Source organism: Nuphar pumila, chromosome 5, assembly GCF_984573655.1.
Source record: "Nuphar pumila chromosome 5, dmNupPumi1.hap1.1, whole genome shotgun sequence".
Taxonomy (NCBI): Eukaryota; Viridiplantae; Streptophyta; class Magnoliopsida; order Nymphaeales; family Nymphaeaceae; genus Nuphar; species Nuphar pumila.
Window position 1 is genome coordinate 12,267,170 of NC_143253.1, and position 20,373 is coordinate 12,287,542.

At 42.9% G+C, this 20,373-nt stretch overlaps 1 protein-coding gene across 2 annotated transcripts; it reads left to right on the forward strand.

Annotated features, from left to right (window-relative positions):
* The first annotated feature begins 13,415 nt into the window (after positions 1-13,415).
* LOC149836807 (uncharacterized) lies at positions 13,416-19,911 on the forward strand. 2 transcript variants are annotated; one of them, XR_016431841.1, is made up of 3 exons: positions 13,444-16,298; positions 17,364-18,106; positions 19,344-19,911. XR_016431841.1 is itself a non-coding variant. In XM_090005587.1 (2 exons), the coding sequence occupies exons 1-2, from the start codon at positions 13,664-13,666 to the stop codon at positions 17,759-17,761; spliced, it is 3,033 nt and encodes a 1,010-aa protein (XP_089861713.1). In that variant the 5' UTR covers positions 13,416-13,663; the 3' UTR covers positions 17,762-18,294. The 2 variants fall into 2 exon arrangements, 1 of the variants encoding a protein (XP_089861713.1); XM_090005587.1 differs by lacking the exon at positions 19,344-19,911 and having other exon boundaries at positions 13,416-16,298; positions 17,364-18,294.
* The last annotated feature ends 462 nt before the right edge of the window (positions 19,912-20,373 follow it).

The following is a 20,373-nucleotide window of genomic DNA, read 5'->3' on the forward strand; positions in this document are numbered from 1 at the left end:
TGGATCAGTGCATAGGCTCAAGGCTCGTCTCATAGCTAAAGGTTTTGATCAAATTCTCGACATTGATTTTATGAAAACTTTTTCTACAGTTATTAAGCCAACCACTATCTGTATTGTCCTTACGATTGCCCGTGTTAACAATTGAGACATTTGTCAGCTTGATGTCAAAAATGCCTTCCTCCATGGCCATTTGAATAAAACAGTCTTTCTTGAGTAGCCTCTAGAATTTCATGATTCTCAACACCTTGACTTTGTTTGGAAACTTAAGAAGGCTTTATATGGTTTAAAATGGGCTCCTCGAGCCTGATATGACCAGTTTGGGACCTTTCTCTTCTCTCTTGGATTTTTCTCGAGCATTGTCGATCTATCCTTATTCATATACAAACATGGGTCCATGGTGGCTATCCTCTTACTATATGTTGATGATATTATTCTTACTGGCAATATCTCTAGGTTTCTAACAATGTTTATTAAACAAATGAGTCAAGAATTTGCCGTGAAAGACCTTGAATTTTTATATTATTTTTTTGGGATTGAAGTACAATAATTTTTAGGAGGATTTTTCTTAAATCAGAAAAAGTATGCCTATAAACTGTGAGATAAAGCTCAACTGCTTGGTGTCAAACCTATGATAACTCATGTCATGACTTCTAAAGATGGAGACCTTCTGTTTTTCGATTGCACCTTCTATGGAAGTCTTGTTGGTGGACTTCAGTATCTGACCATGACTCGACCTGACTTGTCTTTCAACATTAATTTTGTGAGCCAGTTTATGTAAAGTCCTACTAATGATCACTTTCATATGGTCAAACGGATCCTTTGATATGTTCATGGTACTCTTGACCATGTTATACGACTTCTCTCTCACACGTCTATGTCTCGCCTTCTCTGATGCTGATTGAGCAGGTTATTCTCTTACCAGGTGTTCCACTTCTAGGTTCTAAACTTTTCTTGGTAGTAACCCCATCTCTTGGGTGCCAAAAAGAAACCAATTGTTTTATGCTCCAGCTCTGAAGTTGAATATCGCTCTATTATATCCATCACGACAGAACTTATGTGGCTTACTTTCATCCTTTGAGACTTGGGCATCTATCTCTGTCACCCACCACACTACAAGAAACTTGTAGATTAGCGATGACCTAAATTCGTCGCTAATCCGATGCTAATCCATCGCTAAACAGTTTAGCGATGGATTAGCATCGGATTAGAGATGGATAACTTTCATCGTGATTTTTTGACGCTAAGTAGTGACAAAACTTATCTGTCGTTACTTTCGTCGCTAATTTGTGACAGACATGATCCATCGTGAGTCCTTCGCTATTTTTAAATTAGTGATGGATAATATTTGTCGTTAATCTGTCGTTAAATTTAAAAAAAAAATTTAAAAAAATTTGCTCTTTATCGGCGCGTTCTCCAGCAAGGAGCATTTTTTTTTGCGCAGAACCGGTGCGTTCCGGCGTCGGGACGCTCTTTCGCAGCGAGCCAGTCACAGTGGGAGAAGGGACACAGGCGGCCTCTCGCGGCGGCCGATCGGGAGGGAGAACGACTCCCCCTGGAAGGAGACCGACAAGCTCTGTGTCGACAGCCAGAGGACCTTTAGTGCCCGCTTCACAGAATAAACTGTCGGCGAAGGAGTGGACGCGTAGGAGGGGGTAGAGGAGCGGCGTCGATCAACCGACTGCGACCTTTTTGGGGTCGTAGTGGAGATGGGATCCGACGAGGGAGAGGCGGGACGAGCGGTGGAGACTGGTGAGGGGCACCACCAAGAGGAAGAGGACGACGCGGGGGAGAGGTGGCGGGAGTTGATCTCGCGAGCCTTTGGCCTCCGGGGGCCGACGCCATTGTCACGCTCGGAGGGTGCAAGAGGCCGCTGTGCGTCGTCAGAGGAAGGGCGAGGCTTCTGACGTCCTGAGAAGCGCCTCAGGTGGGGACGGTTTAAATCGAACGGGGAGAGGGAAAATTTTGAACGAGGGGAGGGAAAATTTTGCGCCTCAGGTGGGACGGTTTAAATCGAAAATTAGCGAGAGAATTTTTCTATCGCTAATTAACGATGGATTAGCGACGGAAATTTTCCCCCGCTAATTAGCATTTTTTTGTAGTGTTTTGGCGACAGAAAAATGTTGTCGTTAATCCATCGCTAATTAGCGACGGATTTAGCGAGGGAGATATTTCCGTCGCTAATTTTGCAAATATTTCGAATGTTAGCGACAAATAGTTTTCTCTCGCTAATCCGTCACAAATTTGCGACGAAAAAAATCCATTGCAAATGTCCTTCGCTAATTAGCATTTTTCTTATAGTGCCAGTACTCTTTTGTGACAATATTTTGGCGCTTCATACGACCATTAAACTTGTGTTTCATTCTCGTATGAAACATGTTGAGATTGATTACTATTTTGTTCGTGAGAAAATTGCCTTAATGGGATTTGTTGTTAGATTCAGATAAGGTGAAAAGAAGATAATATCGAATTCAGTTTCGATGATCTTAAAAAGTTGATCATACATACATACATACACACATATATTACCAATGAGGGGCTCAACTTGTCTGATAGGAGTAGCTAGTGCACGTCACCATGTTTTGGGAAGTTGTAGGTTCAAAACCCAATGGTATAGTTGCATAACTGGTATGGGTCTGCCTAACCCCAGCTTGCCTTTCAAAAACAAAAAAAACACATTGAAGAGTCCAATAGACATTTATATGTAATGGAATGAGTGTATGTACTCTATGAAATCCAACTAAATGATCAAGATATCATTTGATATTTGATATATTTTATGATGGCCCAACATCTACGGCCATCGAATGATTGGAGTTTCCATTATGTGCATACCTACCCATATTGGATGTGATTGCCAAAAGGCCCAAAACACCAGTTTTTGTCTACAATATCTTGCTTGCCATCTAATGTTCAACTTGATAAGGCCAAAGATGCCCGTGAAGTTGGGTTGCCCCACATTCTGGATAATGTTCTGGTTCTAGTACTGTTAATGTGGTCCAAAATTAAAGCATGTATGAGTGATAATATATTTTCAATTGAACCCACAAGAGGTCTGCTCGTCTGGTAGGGACGACTTGTGAACTTCACTGAGTTGACTGGATGTCACGAGTTCGAAACTGATGAACAGTCATCCTTTGCCACAAGACTGAAGCTGAGAGTGTACTCTCTAATATGCACGAGTTTTATGCCAATGAACTCAGTGAACCAGAAAGCTGAAGTAGCTATCGAGGTTTAAAACACTCGTATCAACCACCCTTACTGGCCACAGAAGGAGACGCCTGCATCCAAAACTAGGCTGAGAACCTACTGCCGGCGAAGTCAGGCCATTGAGTCCCCCACAGCCAGCTTGGGAACACACCAAAAGCTGCAGGACAGTCCTCCCACTACAAGAAATAACACTTTTACTGACACACTTTTTAGCCAAACGAAAAAAGGACACTTACCAGCCAGAATATGGCCAACAACATCTTGCCGGCCAGGAGCCCCTCCCACTACAACATCTGCGATGAAACGAGGAGGTGAGCTTGGCATATGTCATATGACATATCATCTAGTCTCTGTCCTTTCATGCTTTTTTAATTTGGCTAGGGAATAAACATAATGGGTACCAAAGTGCATCTTACTAAAAGGTAGTTATATTGTAGGCCCATGACGAGAGAGAGAGAGAGAGAGAGAGAGAGAGAGAGAGAGAGAGAGAGAGAGAGAGATTGAACATGATTTTAATTGTTTTCTTGTACAAGTGGGGGTCCTTCAAATCAAAACTTCTATTTAGCCTTTATTTTTGCAAGATTATGCAGGATTTTATTTGCTTTCATTTCTTGGCATCTAGTTTTTGTTGTCACAAAAGCCTATGAGTCTATTCGCTTCTGAATGTGTCAACATGACCTACTTTAACATATAGAGAACGGGATAAGCTTTGTTAATGATAGTTGGAGTAGGAATTTGGCAATCATCTTTTTCTTTTCAATAGGGAAAATTTCCATTTGGAGTCCTACCTTTTGCCTAGGATTTCAAAAAGAACACCATGTTCAAATAAAATTACTGAACTGCTGCTATTGCATAATAAAGAACAGTAATAAGTTACTGATTTCAGCTTTCCATTGCACCAAAGATCACTGAATTCTAAGGTCTGCATGTTGTTGAAATATGCTCCCCAAAAATCAAATTATTGGGGAGTCTCAATCTATGGGGAACCTCTTCCTCTAAGTCTTTATGTAAATTTGATCCTTAAACTGATGTTTTTCAGACTGAAGGTTGCAATAATTAAAAATCCAAAGTTTTGAATGTAAACTTCCAAATGCATAAGGACATGGAATTCTCACACTTGAACACCAAGATATTGCCCAAAAGTTAAATCACCATGCTGCTTTTCAAAAAAGAAAGTTAAATTACCATGCCTTATCAAGTTAACATTAATGGCAATCTAAATTTTTTATCTAGTCCTTAACTTGAAATTCACAGAAAATGATTGTTTTTTACTTGTTTTCTCACTTGGAAGTTCAAATCAAGATTTTAAGTCACTCACATAGAAAAAAAAAGTTATTTCCTTTAGAAAAATTTGAAATTGGCTTTAGGCATGTCACAGCTGTCTGTCTAAAAATGTCTGGCAAAATAAATTTTCAAGGTACAGTATTTTGAAAGCACTTTGTTCGGAATAATTTTTGATAATTCAAAGAAAAGCTGTGTTTTGTTCTTATCTTTTTTTATACAAGTTGAGGTTCGAATCCTTACAAGTTGGAGTCTTCTGCAAGAATTTGATTTCCTACAAGTTGGAGTCATTTCTTTTCCTTTAGAAAGGAAATTATATAACTTCCAAAAACTTGGGTTTTATTCAAATTTTGTGGTCATACCCAAGTTGTAGTGTGGAATGATTTGATTTTAGTGCCTCACTAAGCTACCATAACATCATCGCCGATTGAGAAAACCAGTAAACCAAACAAGATAAAATAAAAATCTAACACAACACAAAAACTAAAAAAACATAAAGTATATATATATATGAGAGAGAGAGAGAGAGCCGAACTATAACCAACTTTGCGAAAAACAGGTTCAACCAACATTGAACCTGCCGGAAATACAAAAAAGGCCCAAGGCAAGCCTAGAAGCCCAGAAAAGAAAGCAAGATACAAATACAGATGATCGACGAGCGTCACCCTGGTTCAGGAGGTTTCGATGGGTGTTGATTGCGCTGAAGCTCAGGAAGGCTGATGCACAGAATGGCGTACACGTCTGCCAATATCAGGTTCACTAGTTTACTGAAAACCGCTAGAATATGCCGAAAAATGGCGTTGTTGCGGGTCATCCAAACGGCCTACCAAGACGAGAGAAGTCAAGTTCGCTAAATAATCTGCCATTTGTTGCACTGACGCACTGGTTGAGGACCCCACAACAAGTCGTTGGAGAACGATTCCTTGCGTACGCTGACCACAGGCTTATTTCAGGTGACCTTAAAGATGTTTTGAAATACAGTGCACTCCCAAAAAAAGTGAAACACAGTTTCTTCGGGTGCCTCGCACAACACACATTTACTGGAAAGCTGGAATCTGATGGTTTTGAGGAAGCTATCAGTCTGCACCCGATCGTGAAGGATGAACCATGCTAGAAAACGAGATCTATAGGAGTCGGTCCCTTGCCCCAGATAAGGCTTGCCGGGAACCGGTCCACCCCCGAAGGAAGGAGAGAGAGGTAGCATTCTTTTGTGCAGAAAGAGCCGTTAGGAGCAAAAGTGCATCCTAAGAACTGGGACTGCGAGTCAACAATGCCATTATTTGAAAGAATCACAGACCAAGCCTTATCATGGGCATCACTCTTTGCACCGCTCATAGTGGGATGGGACCTAGGCCACTAGGCAGGTAGTCTAGGTTTGAATTTCATGGGTATCACTCTTTGCACAAGCTTAAGCTTGGCGACTCGCCAGGGGCAAGTGATAAGCCCACAGAGTTTTACACTGCCTACGGCAGGCAAAGCCAGCGTGGCTAGGTCTTTGATCCTGGAGGTAGTTTCCCCATGTAAATATAAAAAAGAAACTAAAACAGAGAGAAAAGAAGGTCTAAAATAAAAAAATGTGTATGTCGACCTTTTCTCAAAACCTTAGTTGGTCAAAATCGAGGTGCTAGCAAGAGGGCTCATCATGCTCTCTTATATTCAATCTTCACCGCTCATCTCACTTGATTGAGATGCACGTGGGCTCCAATCTCACGGTTCCAAAAATGAGATGTGATGAGTGGATATGACCTGATCTGCTTCGTCTGCTAATAACATTGGGTACGTGTTTCCAGTTGTTGTAGCGGCTTACAATGGGATCCAAACTCCACCACACTTAGCGTAAGCAAAGGATAAAATACAAGAAGTTCAACGGCCTTGACATTAGATCATATATGCTTTATGCAACAAGGGATAATGGTTTCAGATTTTATCATACTTGGGCTGATCCTATTCAAATCATAAACAGAACCTATAGCGTAGGAAATGTGATGAGCTGCTCGAGGTTCGAGTCCTAAAGAGCTCGTAAAATAGACTTGGCGAACTGAACACGAACTTGTGTTCTGCTCGGCTCGGTTCATACAGATTTGTTAAGTAGTAATAAATATATTTTATATCACATATCATAATGCAAAATGAAATGTGGAAAAGTTTGCCTTACAAGCATTAGGTTTAGGGCTCATATCATGTTGCTTCCATCAGTGAAACAATGCATTTTTTCTGTAAACACTCACTCTGGAGTTCAAATCTTGCCACTTTCATCTTTTAAAACAATGCATTTTTTTTCAATGAATCTGCTCGACTTATTTTGCTTAAAATGTGCTTAACTCAGCACAAAAACAAGCTGAGCTTGAACACCTTATGTTCGGTTCGTTCTGTCGGTTCGGGTCGTTTGCCAGCTAATCTGCACTGGCTGTTTGTGAGGTCTGATTAAGATCAGCTTCAGTCCAGCCAGGAACAAAACTTATTGAGGGGCTGGCTGACAACACTCTCGAAGGATCTACAGGGGCATTTAGACTTAATGCAGCCGGTCCTAGGCCGAGTTGAGATCAAAGGATCGGCTAAGTGCCATGGCTATGTGACACTAGCCAATCCCATGACAGCATTGCATGGGACCCACAGCTACAGAGTGCAGGCCCCACATGAAACCCTGTCATGTGATTGGCCGTGTGAAATAGACATGGCACTTAGCCCCTCTCTGTATCCCTGACCAGGCCTGCTACTCACCAATACTAACATGTCAATAGAATCACTAGGTGTGAAATATTCATCAAATTCAAATATTTTTAAGATTCGATAGCAAAAATTCATCTGATTATAATCTGATATTGGGTTGACTTACCAAATGCAACTAAATGTAATCGAATACCTGATAGTTTGTTTTATTGACATCCCTACCTATAAGCTGTTCGGCTGTTGTGAATTTTTCATGGTAGAACACTTTGAGTTTGAAATAGAAGAGAGGAGGGTGCATTTTTTTCTAATTTTTTAATTAATAACGAACTATTTTTTTATATTTTAATGTATGAAAATGTAAATATTGAAAAATGATTACAATGTGATTGTCCATGTCCCAAGCGTGTTATCTTAGAGGGCGTGTCACTGTGAAGATCAAAGTCAAGCGAGATTTTACACCACAGGGGTTCTTAATGGGAGACGTGATCGGTTCAGAGTAAATATCGTCAGAGGCTTTTCATTTCAAAATGAACGGCATCGGAACCGGTACCAGCGAGATGCGCATGACCTGGATGGGCCCCACCTCTCCTGTTTGCTCCGGATGGACGGCATCCGAGAGGTTTAAAAATGAGCGATGGGGACGCAGGTAGGGTCCGCACCTGGTCCGGTAGGCCATGGTAAAATAAGTGTGTGGGGGCTGGAATTGGATCGAATCCCGATTCGGCTCTGTGCCATCCTGGTCCCATTTATTGCCAACGAGTACCTTCCCAAGAGTAAAAACTAAAAACAAGAAGGGCAGAAGAAAGAAATAAAAAACTTTTAAGAGCCTAGCCTTTTCTTGGGAAGGCTCTCCTCCTGGTCATAGGGTTTCTGTCCAGTCAACCCTGAGCTTCTAGCTAGACCATTCTCCGGACTCAGTCCATCCCGGACTCCAGTCTCTGTATTTGACCAAGTCTTCATGTCTCTGATCCATCGAAAGCAACACCATAAACTTTATGGCATAAAGTATTTAAAAAATAATAGAGGAGACCGAAATTCGGTGGAGTCGGCCACTCTTGTGAGAGAGAGATGGATGGTTCGTTGGACCCACAAAAAGAAAATGGTGGTGGGTGGGTCCACTTCATTAACATGGGGCCCACGGATATTATTACCACGACACGACTTGACATAGACACGTGGACTCCACTGGGATACAGAGCCATGCGCTGGACACCTAGCTGCTGATACCATTTTCCAGGTCTATTGACTTCCGCGTAAACAGCAAAACTTTTCATCGTAAAAATCTCACGTTACGTGCCTCACGATTTGGGGGATGAGGTTGTAGCGACGGTGGAGACGAACGACGCATCCTGCTTATATGGGAGCATCCCTCCTGCGTTCTCCAGTCTTCAGGTTGCATGGAGCTTCTGGAGTGGGCCCCACCCCCCTCAGTAACGGGGGCAACAAGTTGTTAGGATTACCTTTCACCCGATTCATCAATTTGCCACTAAACGGTAAAAGCGTGGCGATTGCTCTTGCAGTGAAAAAATAAAAAATAAAAACGAAAAATGAAAAGACACTCACGGAATGATGGCCCCCCTCCCCTCCCTCCTGTGTGATGGCCCATCAATGCTCATAATTCGCATGTTCCCCACTCACCAATAAAAATCAACCGTATGGACAACCAGTCGAGCCGGTAAAGCTGGTCTCCAACTCGACTCATCTCGTAAATCAGCCGAGCTTGAACTAAGTTATAAGGGTCAGCCGAGCTTGATAGGCCTATCAAGCTCGTATTTATATTTTATATAATATATATTAATTATAAAAATATCACTATGCCCCCATCTTGACCTGCCCTTTCTCGACCTTCATCCCGGCCTACCATTTCTCAACCTTTGTCCCTCTTTCTCCCAATTCTTAGCTTGTGATTCTCTCTCTCTCTCTCTCTCTCTCTCTCTATATATATATATATATATATATATATATATATATATATATATATATATATATATATAACAAAAGAATCAAGAGAGAGAAACGAGCGTCACCGCCAAGTGCTGTCGAAGGTCATATACCACAACATCCATCATTATCGAAGGCTGATCTGTGCCAGATTCTTGTCGAGCAACCCATGTTGGACATATAAATGAGGTCCAACTCATTGGGTGACCCGGTTTGACATTAAAAAGATAATGGAGTAGTGAGCATAATAGTGAAAGGCAGTTATTGCCGTAAAGAATGAGGTTAAGTGAATGTGGAATGTTCATATTCGCTGTATCTTAATTTTCTCTTTCACTATATAAAAGAGTGGCTGATTCTGATGAATGATGAGAAACCATTGCAATACAGTAGTAGTCTTAGCCTAGCCCACATTCGGTTCAGTGGTTTCAGGGTCTTGCTCACCGTCAACCTAAGACTTGGGCTCATTGTGGGCATCGACCAGATGAAGAGAACGCCGAGCACCCGCACACACACTCTGTGGCGTCAGTAGATACACTTGCAGGTACGCTTTTTGTGTATGTTGATACAAGAAATGCCAACATTGGTTTATGATCTCCTAGAGGGACCCAGATTCATTTGGGTTCGGGTTAGTGATCGGATCCAACCCGATTGGATCAGAAGCGAGCTCATTTGGTTCTGGGTTTGGTTTGATTCGATTGAACCGGGTTAAATCCAGATCTATTTGGATCGAATTATGATCCAAACCCATCAGGTATTCGGGTTTGGATCTAATCAGGAAGACTCAGGTTCATTTTGTACCGGGTCAGACCCGGATCCAACTTATAACGGGTCAGACCTGAATCTAATATGAACCGGATCAGGATCCTGGCACTGTTTGAAACTGAACTGGATCTGTGACTGATACGACCCTTTTTAGGACCGGTTTGGAGTCATTTTTTACCGGTTCTTTTAAGTTTTTCACTGGTTTCGAGATACAGAGACCCTATTTTACATGAATTTTGGCATTCGGTCATAGGGTTTTATGAACTTTTGTTCATATTTGGTACCGGTTCATAAGGATCAAAACCGGTCTAGGGCTGTTTCAGACCGGTTCAGGGTATTTTCAGACTGGTTCTTGCTTGAAAACTTTGGGTTTTACCATATGAGCTTATTTTTGTTATTTTTTATGCTTTATAAAGTATTTATTGTATAAAAAGCATGACTTATGCATATTAATTTATGTGTTCCATGTTGGTTAAGTCATGCATGATGATTTTAAGCATTAAGCATGAATTATGACTAAATTCATGATATTTTATCATCAAAATTAGTTTATGCATATAAGTGAAAACATGAACTTGTGTTTTTTGATGATATAAAATATATCTTGTCATGAATATACAAGCATTAAAATGTGTGCATGGGCATGCTTTATAATACGAATATGTTTTCGGTAAAAGATCTTGATAGACCGGTTCATGTTATCACCAAAGTGATCTGAGTCGTGTTGATTAAAGATTCTTTAGACCGTATTAAGATTCATTATTATGATTGTGTGTGAGCTTACAAAACAACAATTCTACCCAAAAAGTAGGTTGTTGTGTTCCAAATTCACACAGGGTATTATAATAGATGTGTATTTCAGCTCATAAAACATGTTTGTACCTAAAGGTACATTGCTAAATTGCCTCTGGTTACATGATCTGCTAGTTTCACCAACTGAAGTCAATTTCTTATGAATTGAAGAGACAAAGCAACTATGAGTATTGTCATTTTCACCAAAGTAGATCGATAATGACTCAACTATGCTTGTTTCAGAAATGGTGAATAATAAAGGGTCACATATTTACTTTTCAATATAAATTTCGTATAGAGCAATTTATCTTTCACTCATATGGAGAATAGAATAGCCATTCTGAAGGTTGTCTATGAGAAGTGAGAGTGCTTAAAAGGATGTCCATGAGAAGTGGGAGTGTTTGAATATTCTTAGCTTGTTGTTTTTGCAATCGCGAGTGACTCAAAATATTTGAGGTATCATCTTTCACTGTAGGACAGTGAAGGAATGTTTGAAATCCATTGGAACAAAAAATTTATACGAGATTTTATCTCAGACCATTTGGATAAGAAGTTTCATTATGGATCTTGGGTTCTATTAAGAAACCACTAAAGATCTTTTGTAATAGTGAAGCAGTCGTGTCCTTTTCAAATAACAATAAGAGCTCAATCTTGTGTCGACACATAGAGTTAAAATACTTTGTTGTTAAAGAAATGTCTGAGAATCATATGGTATGTATTGATACAATTTGGGATGAAGGAAGTGACTCTGGATCCCCTTACTAAAGGGTTAGCACCGGGATTGTATTTTCAACATGTAAAGGGAATGATTTTTTTTTATTCCTTCTTATGTAAGATAATACATTATGTGATCACATTTGATTCTCTATGGCTTTATAAATTATTGATTTTGCATAAATGATCTCTGATATGGGTTAGAGAGAATAAAAATATTAAAAGACCAATAGAATAGGTAAGAGACCAACCTATTCATAAAAGTAATTTCAACATGCTAGAGCACTGAAGGTGAATTATAGTGTAGTACATGAGAATATGACATTTCAAAAAGGAGTATTTATCTCCATGACTCATATGATTCGTCCTTGTGATAAAGGATAGCATATGAACCCACATGAAGAATTAAATCGAGATAGCAGTTTAAACCTCGATTTAATGCACTTTTAATGTCAATGGGTTAAGTGGGAGAATGCTAGACATATGGATCGGGTCCAACCCATTGGGTGACCCGATTTGACATTAAAAGAATAATGGGGTAGTGGGCATAATAGTGGAAGACAGTTATTGCCATAAAAAAAGAGGTTACGTGAATGTGAAATGTCCACATTCACTGTATCTTCATTCCCTCTCTCACTATATAAAGGGGTGACTGACTGCAATGAATGATGAAAAACCATTGCAATATAGTAGTAGCCTTACCCTAACCCACATTCGGTTCAGTGGTTTTAGGGTCCTGCTCACTGTCGACCTAAGGCTTGGGCTCATCGTGGGCATCGATCAGATGAGGAGAATGTCGAGCACCCGCACGCACACTCTGTGGCATCAGCAGATACACTTGTAGGTATGCTTTTTGCGTATCTTGATACAGAAAACACCAACAACCCAATCAATGCCAAATGCCCTATGGTCAGACCATTTCCTTTTCTCTACAACTCTATTTCTCTTTTTCTAGATCAATCAATTGAGCTGGTTATGGGCGGACACCCTCTAGTCTTCTCTTTCCTCTTTCTCTGCAACCCAATCTCTCTCTAGATCACGATGAGGAGAATGTTGAGCACCCGTACACACACTCTGTCGCGTCAACAGATACACTTGTAGGTACGCTTTCTGTGTATGTTGATAAAGGAAACACCAACAACCCAATCTATGCCAAATGCCCTGTGGTCTGCCCGTTTCTCCTTTTTTCTAGATCAATCAATTGAGCTGGTTATGGGTGGACACCCTCTAGTCTGCTCTTTCCTCTTTCTCTGCAACCCAATCTCTCTATAGATCAATCGATTGAATTTGTTGAAGGTAGATGCCCTTCTGGTCTGCCCGTTTCTCCTTTTTTTTGCAACATGATGTCTCTCTAAGTAAATGTTGGTTAGGGTTTGATAGTTTTTTTTTAGGTTGGTTAAGGTTAGATTTTGATTTTTGATGAGTAACCATTCAAGCTTAATTCTATTCAATATTTGGTTCATGCTTGGCTCTAGCTAAGCCTATACATGTAGTTACTTGGGCGAGCCAAACTTGTACATGTCAAGCTGGGCGTGAACCGGCTCGTATGCATCCCTACAAACTGGGGCTTCGCTTGTTTGGTAGGAGCAGCGAGTACACGTCACCTTGTGTTGTGAGGTTGCAGGTTCAAAACATGGTATAGTTGAATAACTGGCAGGGTCTGCCTACCTCATCTTGCCTTTAAAAAACATACATAAAAGAGAGAAAAAAAACAAAAAAGTCTCTCCACTGCTTCATCCAGAAGGTTGGAGCTAGTTATGCTTGGAAGCGAATCGAGTGCGTTCGACCATCTTTCTCCATCCGACAAATGGCTCGCTTGCTTGAACTCCAGAAGCAACCGGTGTGGTTTGATCCTGGAGGGCATTGCAAGCAGACTCAATCATAAAACCCGACCCATTGGTTCAATGTCATCATGTTGTACGATCTCTACATATCATTTTTCGGACTTCTACACATACAATCAAAACTACAAAGTAAAATGGTGTCTCATAATCATGAATTTCAGTTGAGTTTACTAAATAATGTTTATCATCAAGACGTCCGAGTCATGTATCCACACATTAATACCATTATGCTGTCCTGTTGATGTGATATCTCTCTCTCTCTCTCTCTCTCTTCCCTTCATCGTCTCATCTGTCTCTGTGAGTACAATGTAGTGAGTGTGTGGTCAAGCACTGTACCCTCTTCCTCCCGTTCCGTCTCCCTTTCTCTGTGTGCAACAAAAACGCTGGTGCAATTGAAAGAAAACATCTCTCTTTCGCTCTCTCTCTCTGCACAACTGTGACTGAAATCTACAATGGCAACTGCTCCTGCAGCATCCAGATCTTCTCTTCTTCTGCTTCTTCTTCTTCTTCTTCCATTTCTATCCGTCCAACTCGTCCATTGTCTGTCTCAGGAAGGCCTCTTCTTGCTCGCAGCAAGACGAGGCCTGTCCGACCCCAATAACGCCCTCTCTGACTGGAACCCAAGGGACGACAACCCCTGTAGATGGAAGGGCGTCAGCTGCGACACCTCTTCTGGGGCAGTCGTCTCCCTCGACCTCTCCAACACCAACGTGGGCGGTCCGTTCCCCACGGCCCTCTGCCGTCTCCCTCACCTCTCCTTCATCTCCCTCTCCAACAACAACATCAACTCCACCCTCCCCTCCCAAATCTCCTCCTGCACCTCGCTCGCCCACCTCGACCTCTCCCAGAACCTCCTCGTGGGCACCATCCCAGACTCCCTCGCCCACCTCCCCGAGCTCCTCCACCTCGACCTTTCCTCCAACAACTTCACCGGCGCCATCCCCGACTCCTTCGGCCGGTTCCGGCGCCTCCGAGTCCTCTCCCTCATCTCCAACCTTCTCACTGAAACCATCCCAGCCTCGCTCGGCAACATCTCCACCCTCGAGCAGCTCAACCTCACCTCCAACCCCTTCTCCCCCGGCCTACTCCCACCGGAGATCGGCAACCTCACCAGCCTCCATAACCTCTGGCTCTCTTTCTGCAACCTCGTGGGCGAGATCCCGTACTCCATCGGAAAGCTCGGGAACTTAACCAATCTGGACCTCTCCAACAACGGCCTCGTCGGTCCCATCCCTTCCTCCATCACCTCCCTCCGTAAGGTCGTCCAGATAGAGCTCTACAACAACTCGCTCTCAGGCGAGATCCCCGCCGGGATGGACGCCATGGCGTCGCTGCTCCGGTTCGATGCCTCCACCAACAAGCTCACCGGCTCCATTCCGGCGGAGCTGTGCCGGATGAATCTTGGTTCGCTCAACCTGTACGAGAACCTCCTCACCGGAGGCCTGCCGCCGGAGATCGCGAACTCGACGAACCTCTACGAGCTCAAGCTGTTCACCAATAGGCTGTCCGGTGAATTGCCGCCGGATCTGGGGCGGAATTCTCCCCTGGCGATGCTGGACCTCTCGGACAATCAATTCTCCGGCGAGCTCCCGCCCCACCTTTGCGGTGGGAAGTCGCTGACGGACATGGTGCTGCTGAAGAACTCGTTCACGGGGCCGATTCCGGCGAGCTACGGCGAGTGCTCGAGCTTGAACAGGGTCAGGCTCAAGGGCAACGCCCTCTCCGGCGATGTGCCGGCGGGGTTCTGGGGCCTGCCGCACGTCTCGTTTCTGGAGCTCGCCGATAACCGGCTCACCGGCTCCATCTCTCCGCTCATACGGAATGCCGGGAACCTGTCGCAGCTCGTCATCTCCGGAAATAGTTTCAGCGGCGAAATCCTGCCGGAGGTCGGCGAACTCCACAGCCTCGTCGAGTTCTCCGGCGATGGCAACGTCTTCACGGGTCCTCTGCCTCAGGGACTCCTTGGTCTCTCTCTGCTCGCTAAGCTCGATCTTCAGGGGAACCGGCTCTCCGGCGAGCTCCCGAACGATTTCCGGTCGTGGAAGCAGCTTAACGAGCTGAATCTCGCAGACAATGAGTTCGACGGATTGATTCCGTGGCAATTAGGGAGTCTGCCAGCTCTGAATTACCTCGATCTCTCCGGGAACTCGCTCACGGGATCGATCCCGTGGCAACTGCAGGACTTGAAGCTCAATTCTCTCAACCTCTCGAACAACCATCTCTCCGGAAGTCTTCCGCCATTGTTCAACAACAGGATCTACGAGACGAGCTTCCTGGGCAATCCCGATCTATGCAGCAATGAACGGACGGGCTTCGTCAAGTCGTGCTCGCTGTTGCACGAGGACAGGGCGAAGCACACCACCCTGGCGTGGCTTCTCCGATCGGTCTTCATCCTCACCGGCGTCATCCTGATCGCGGGCATCGCGCTGTTCTACTGGAGGTACAGGAGCTTCGAGCTATCTGAGAAGAGGAAGGCGGCCGACAAGTCGAGGTCGACGCTCACCTCCTTCCACAAATTGGGCTTCAGTGAGTATGAGATACTGGACAGCCTAGACGAAGATAACGTGATCGGAAGCGGGGGCGCCGGGAAGGTCTACAAGGCCGTGCTCAGCAATGGAGAAACGGTCGCCGTGAAGAGGCTCTGGGCGTCGACGACAAAGATGGAGAACGACCATTCTCGCTGCGACAATGGATTCGAGGCGGAGGTGGCGACGCTTGGAAAGATCAGGCACAAGAATATCGTGAAGCTGTGGTGTTGCTGTACTAATAGGGACTGCAAGCTACTGGTTTACGAGTACATGCCCAATGGGAGCTTGGGTGATTTCCTGCACAGCAGCAAAGCAGGGTTGCTGGATTGGCCGACGAGGTATAAGATAGCAGTGGATGCTGCGGAGGGGCTCTCTTATCTTCACCATGATTGTGTGCCTCCTATCATCCACAGGGATGTTAAGTCCAATAACATCTTGCTGGATGCTGAATTTGGGGCACGGGTGGCTGATTTTGGGGTCGCCAAGATACTCGAGACGTGTGGTAAAGCACAGGATTCCATGTCTGCCGTCGCTGGTTCTTTGGGGTACATCGCACCAGGTTCTGTTCTCTCTCTCTCGCTCTCTGTGATTTGTTGAGAATTCTTGTCTTTCATTTTTGTCTAGAAATACATGGCTTTGTTTTGTGAGGTTTTTGCTTTTCATGCTCCTTGTTTTTTATGGTTTTGTTTCTCTATGTTTTGGTGCTTCAATTTTGACTTCAAAGAAGCATGCACCTTAACTTTCCTGATGCATTGGTCTGCTTTTTTGTTGGTTTTCTTTTTTCTTCATATCTGGCGTGTAAATATGTACCAAGTTTGAAATATAAGCTGTTTTCAGACTTGGATAACCAGGTGAAAGTGATGGAAGTGCCATATAAGTGGTACTCGCCCTTCTTTTGCAGTTGGGTATTGAATGGATTCGGATTCTATTGTCTTTTGCAGTTGGGTATTGAATGGTTTGGATTCTATTGTTTGTTTTAGATACGTGATACCATTTTTCTTAATATCAATTTGGTTTCCTCTAATGAAATCTGCTTTTCTCTCTTCAAGACCATTCACATGGGGATTTATCATCCTTTTCCCCTTTTCTTGGTTTCTTTTCATGATGTGTATGTTCTAGCAGACTGAATCTGAAATGGGCAGATGCACAAAGGTCATGCCTACCCCCATATTGACTTGGGTGATCGGTATGGCCTGAGTCAACTGCAAGCTAACCCGTGTGTATGTAAACCGGTTTGCCGCTTGCTGCTGGCTTGGTTGCAGAGCCTACGTTTAGTATTTACGCTCTAAAAAACTCATCTAGATGCTGAAATAAGTGCGTATCTTCAAGATGTTCAATTGAACATAACGTATATACTGGTTTCTAATAATGTTGGTTATATGTTTGTGTCCTGCTAGACATTGATTTTTGGTCAGTAACAGCTATCGGATTGATTCACGGGGGAAATTGTTGCTGCACTTTTAGTTTCTCTATTGAGATGTTTTATCAATCCTCAAATTAAATTAAAATGTTCGTCATCTTTGTGTTTTTTGTGCTTTGCCCTGCTTGAAATGTTTTCCTTGCTCTCTATTAAGATTTGCTATATCCTGACTTGGGGGGCGTTTGCTTTCTCCTGATCATTCAGAATATGCATATACCTTGAGGGTGAACGAGAAGAGTGACATATACAGCTTCGGAGTGGTGATCTTGGAGCTAGTGACCGGAAAACCACCAGTTGAGGCAGAATATGGGGAGAGCAAGCACATTGTCAAGTGGGTGAGCACAACCTTGGAAGAGAAAGGGGTGGAACACGTACTGGATCCTAGGCTTGTCAACAGTGGCTTCAAAGAGGAGATGTTCAATGTTCTGAATGTGGGCCGACTCTGCACTAGCCCTCTCCCTATCAACCGGCCTACCATGAGGAGAGTAGTTAAGCTACTGCTTGAGATCAGTTCTGATGACAAAAACAATCCTATTAATAAGGATGGTAAACTTTCACCTTATTACTATGAAGATGTGTCTGATCAGGGAAGTGCAGCTTGAAACTGCATTATGGGCGACTGGAAATAGGAAAAGTGTGTTGTGGCAGCCTTCTGTGTCATTCCTTTGGTGCCTGCCTGCTGCACAGAACTGGTGTTTCTGTGGTGGAAATGAGGATCGGGTTGATATCAGGTGGGAATCGTGATCGGTGGTGGAATTCTTGGCTGATCGTGTCTTTCCCTGAATTCGTCAAAACATAAGGTTGTAAAGGTGTAATTCAGCAAGGTTTACCATGTGCTTGGATTCCCATACCTGTTTGGCTACTTTCCCTATACTGCTTTCTTTTCTTGACGAGCTCATGCCACATGATCTGGTCATGGAGGAAGTGTATTGTGGAAGATGGATGGAGTAAAGTCTCTTTCTCTCTCTAAACTTCTAAATCCATGTTTGAACTTATCTTTCATTTGTGTATTGAAAAGGCTAATATTACAGGGCTTAGAGATTCTGTCTAAACTTCTAATCTAAAATCATAGTGGAACTTGTCAATCTTTCATTTGTGTATTGAAAAGGCTAATATTACAGGGCTTAGAGATTGACATATTTGCCATTTTCTAATCTCTCTCTCTCTCTCTCTCTCTCTCTCTCTCCTGTCGGTTGGGCAATCGGCAATGCTTAGACATGGAGATATCTGGATGGTCTGAATGGAGTCCACTGTCTCTCTTTCTTGATGTTTCGATCGATGGAATTCTCTGCCTGAGGCATTGAGCCCATTGCATAGACTGTCTCAGTTCCCTCAATGCCCAAAGAATTAGTCTTTTTAACGTGTTTGTAGGCTGACTAACATGATCCGGGAGAACCATTGAGGGAGAGTTGAGTGATGGACCCACTGGTTCAGTGCCGGCTGAAAAGGGAACCGAATGTTCTGTATACATTTTTGGATTGATCCGCTTCTCACTTCGTCGCTGGTAATAGAAACATTATGGGGGTTCTATAAATGGCTTGTAAATACTGAATGTTGACAAGCTAAAAAGCTGTCTACTGATTGGTTTTTCAAGCAAATAAGCATTGCACCTGCAGCTGTTGCAATTGCATCCAAGAGCCAATCGTGAAGGAAGCAGCATAGAGAGGCTTTGCATATATTGAGATGTCCTCGTGAGTCCCTAGTCAAGGTTTGGTGCGTCAAAACTGTAGAAATTCAAAGCTATGGAGATCGTAGAGATGATAACCATCGAAGACGAGGAATTGCTAAGTTTGCTATTTGTGAGGTTTTGAATGAATTCAAGCCAAGGTGGAGATTTGTTGTGTTTTTTGAATTTTGAACCCGTCCTACCATACAGACCTTTCTTAATTTTGATATACTTTTCCTTAATTAGCAAGTGTTTCCTTGTGTTATTTGGAATTTGTGTTCTACTTGAAGAAGGTTATGAGAGTTTTGGGTGCATCAGGTTTTTCAAGGGTTTTAAGAGAGCAGTATTACGCCTCTGCATCTCCTTTTTATCCATCATAGTGAAGCTTTGCTTTTCTTTGCCGGTAGATGTAGGCTCATAAATGGAACCACATATATTCTGTGTTTTTTTCTTTGGTTGTTATTCTTAGTATTTCTGTATTTTGATTTTGTTTTGCTCTTGTTTTCTTAACAATGCAGATACTGCCATGATTGTTGGACACTGGGACATGGATGTGGCTGAAAACACAAGGATGCAGCTATTTGTTCACGAAGACGAGTCAAAATAAAGTATCCATGTGACATAGGTTGGAGATAGCAAAACGCTTGGCAGACATGTAGCAATATCCATGGTTTTGATGGCATGGTAGAGGTGTGAGCAGAAGGTAGCGTTAATGAATGATAGAGGGCCATAAGGATTTTGTTGATGCAGGCTGGTCATGCTGCCTTAACGCTGGCTGACAGCTAAATGAGGAAAACCCGCCATTTGATTAACCAAATTGCTCAATGAAAATTAGTTTACACTGTCGATGAATACTGATACAAAAAATCCATTGGCTCAAGCTGAGCTCTGGCTTGTTTTGGTTAAAACTCAACTCAATCTCATTTATTTATATTACATGAGTCAAACTTGAGCTTAACGATGAAGCTTAGTTAATTAAACGAGCTCAAGTTATTTTGAGATCGTTTATATCATAGAGATATAGTATTTGTATATATTGTATTTCATTCATGACATAATGTGTTTTAATAAACTGGTTTTCCTGCTTTCCTATTTTTTTTCCGACTGCACATTGGCTGGCCTCTGGTTGGTAAAAGTAAAATCCTTGAGGTCTCCACTGGCCACCAGGGAGTACACCCAGCTTCGACCTTGGAGCAAGGAACACCACCTGTGGGTTTCAAACTTGTGAATAACACCTCGTCAACTATTCACAATTGCCTCCTATCAGATGAGTGGAACCCCTTTTGGGCTGTTTTTCTTGTTTTCTTTAGAAAGTGAGGTCAATACAATTCACATTCACCCTCTTTTAAAAGAAGAAAGAAGAAAATAATGCATTAGCTCTGCTCGTGCTTAGCCTAGCTCTCTAGCTCTGTCAAGCCAAACATGAACACGTGTTCTGACTGGACCCAAGCTTGACCCTAACCAATACAGCACCGTTCTGAGCTTGAACAGGCCAGGCTTGGGCTTGGTTAGGCTTGTGTGGACAAAACACACTAAATCCATGTGGGA

Excerpts from the sequence above, each read along its gene's own strand:
- LOC149836807 (XM_090005587.1), top strand. The coding sequence starts at position 13,664 with ATGGCAACTGCTCCTGCAGCATCCAGATCTTCTCTTCTTCTGCTTCTT. Across the intron at positions 16,299-17,363 it reads TTTGGGGTACATCGCACCAG|AATATGCATATACCTTGAGG; the intron begins GTTCTGTTCTCT and ends CTGATCATTCAG.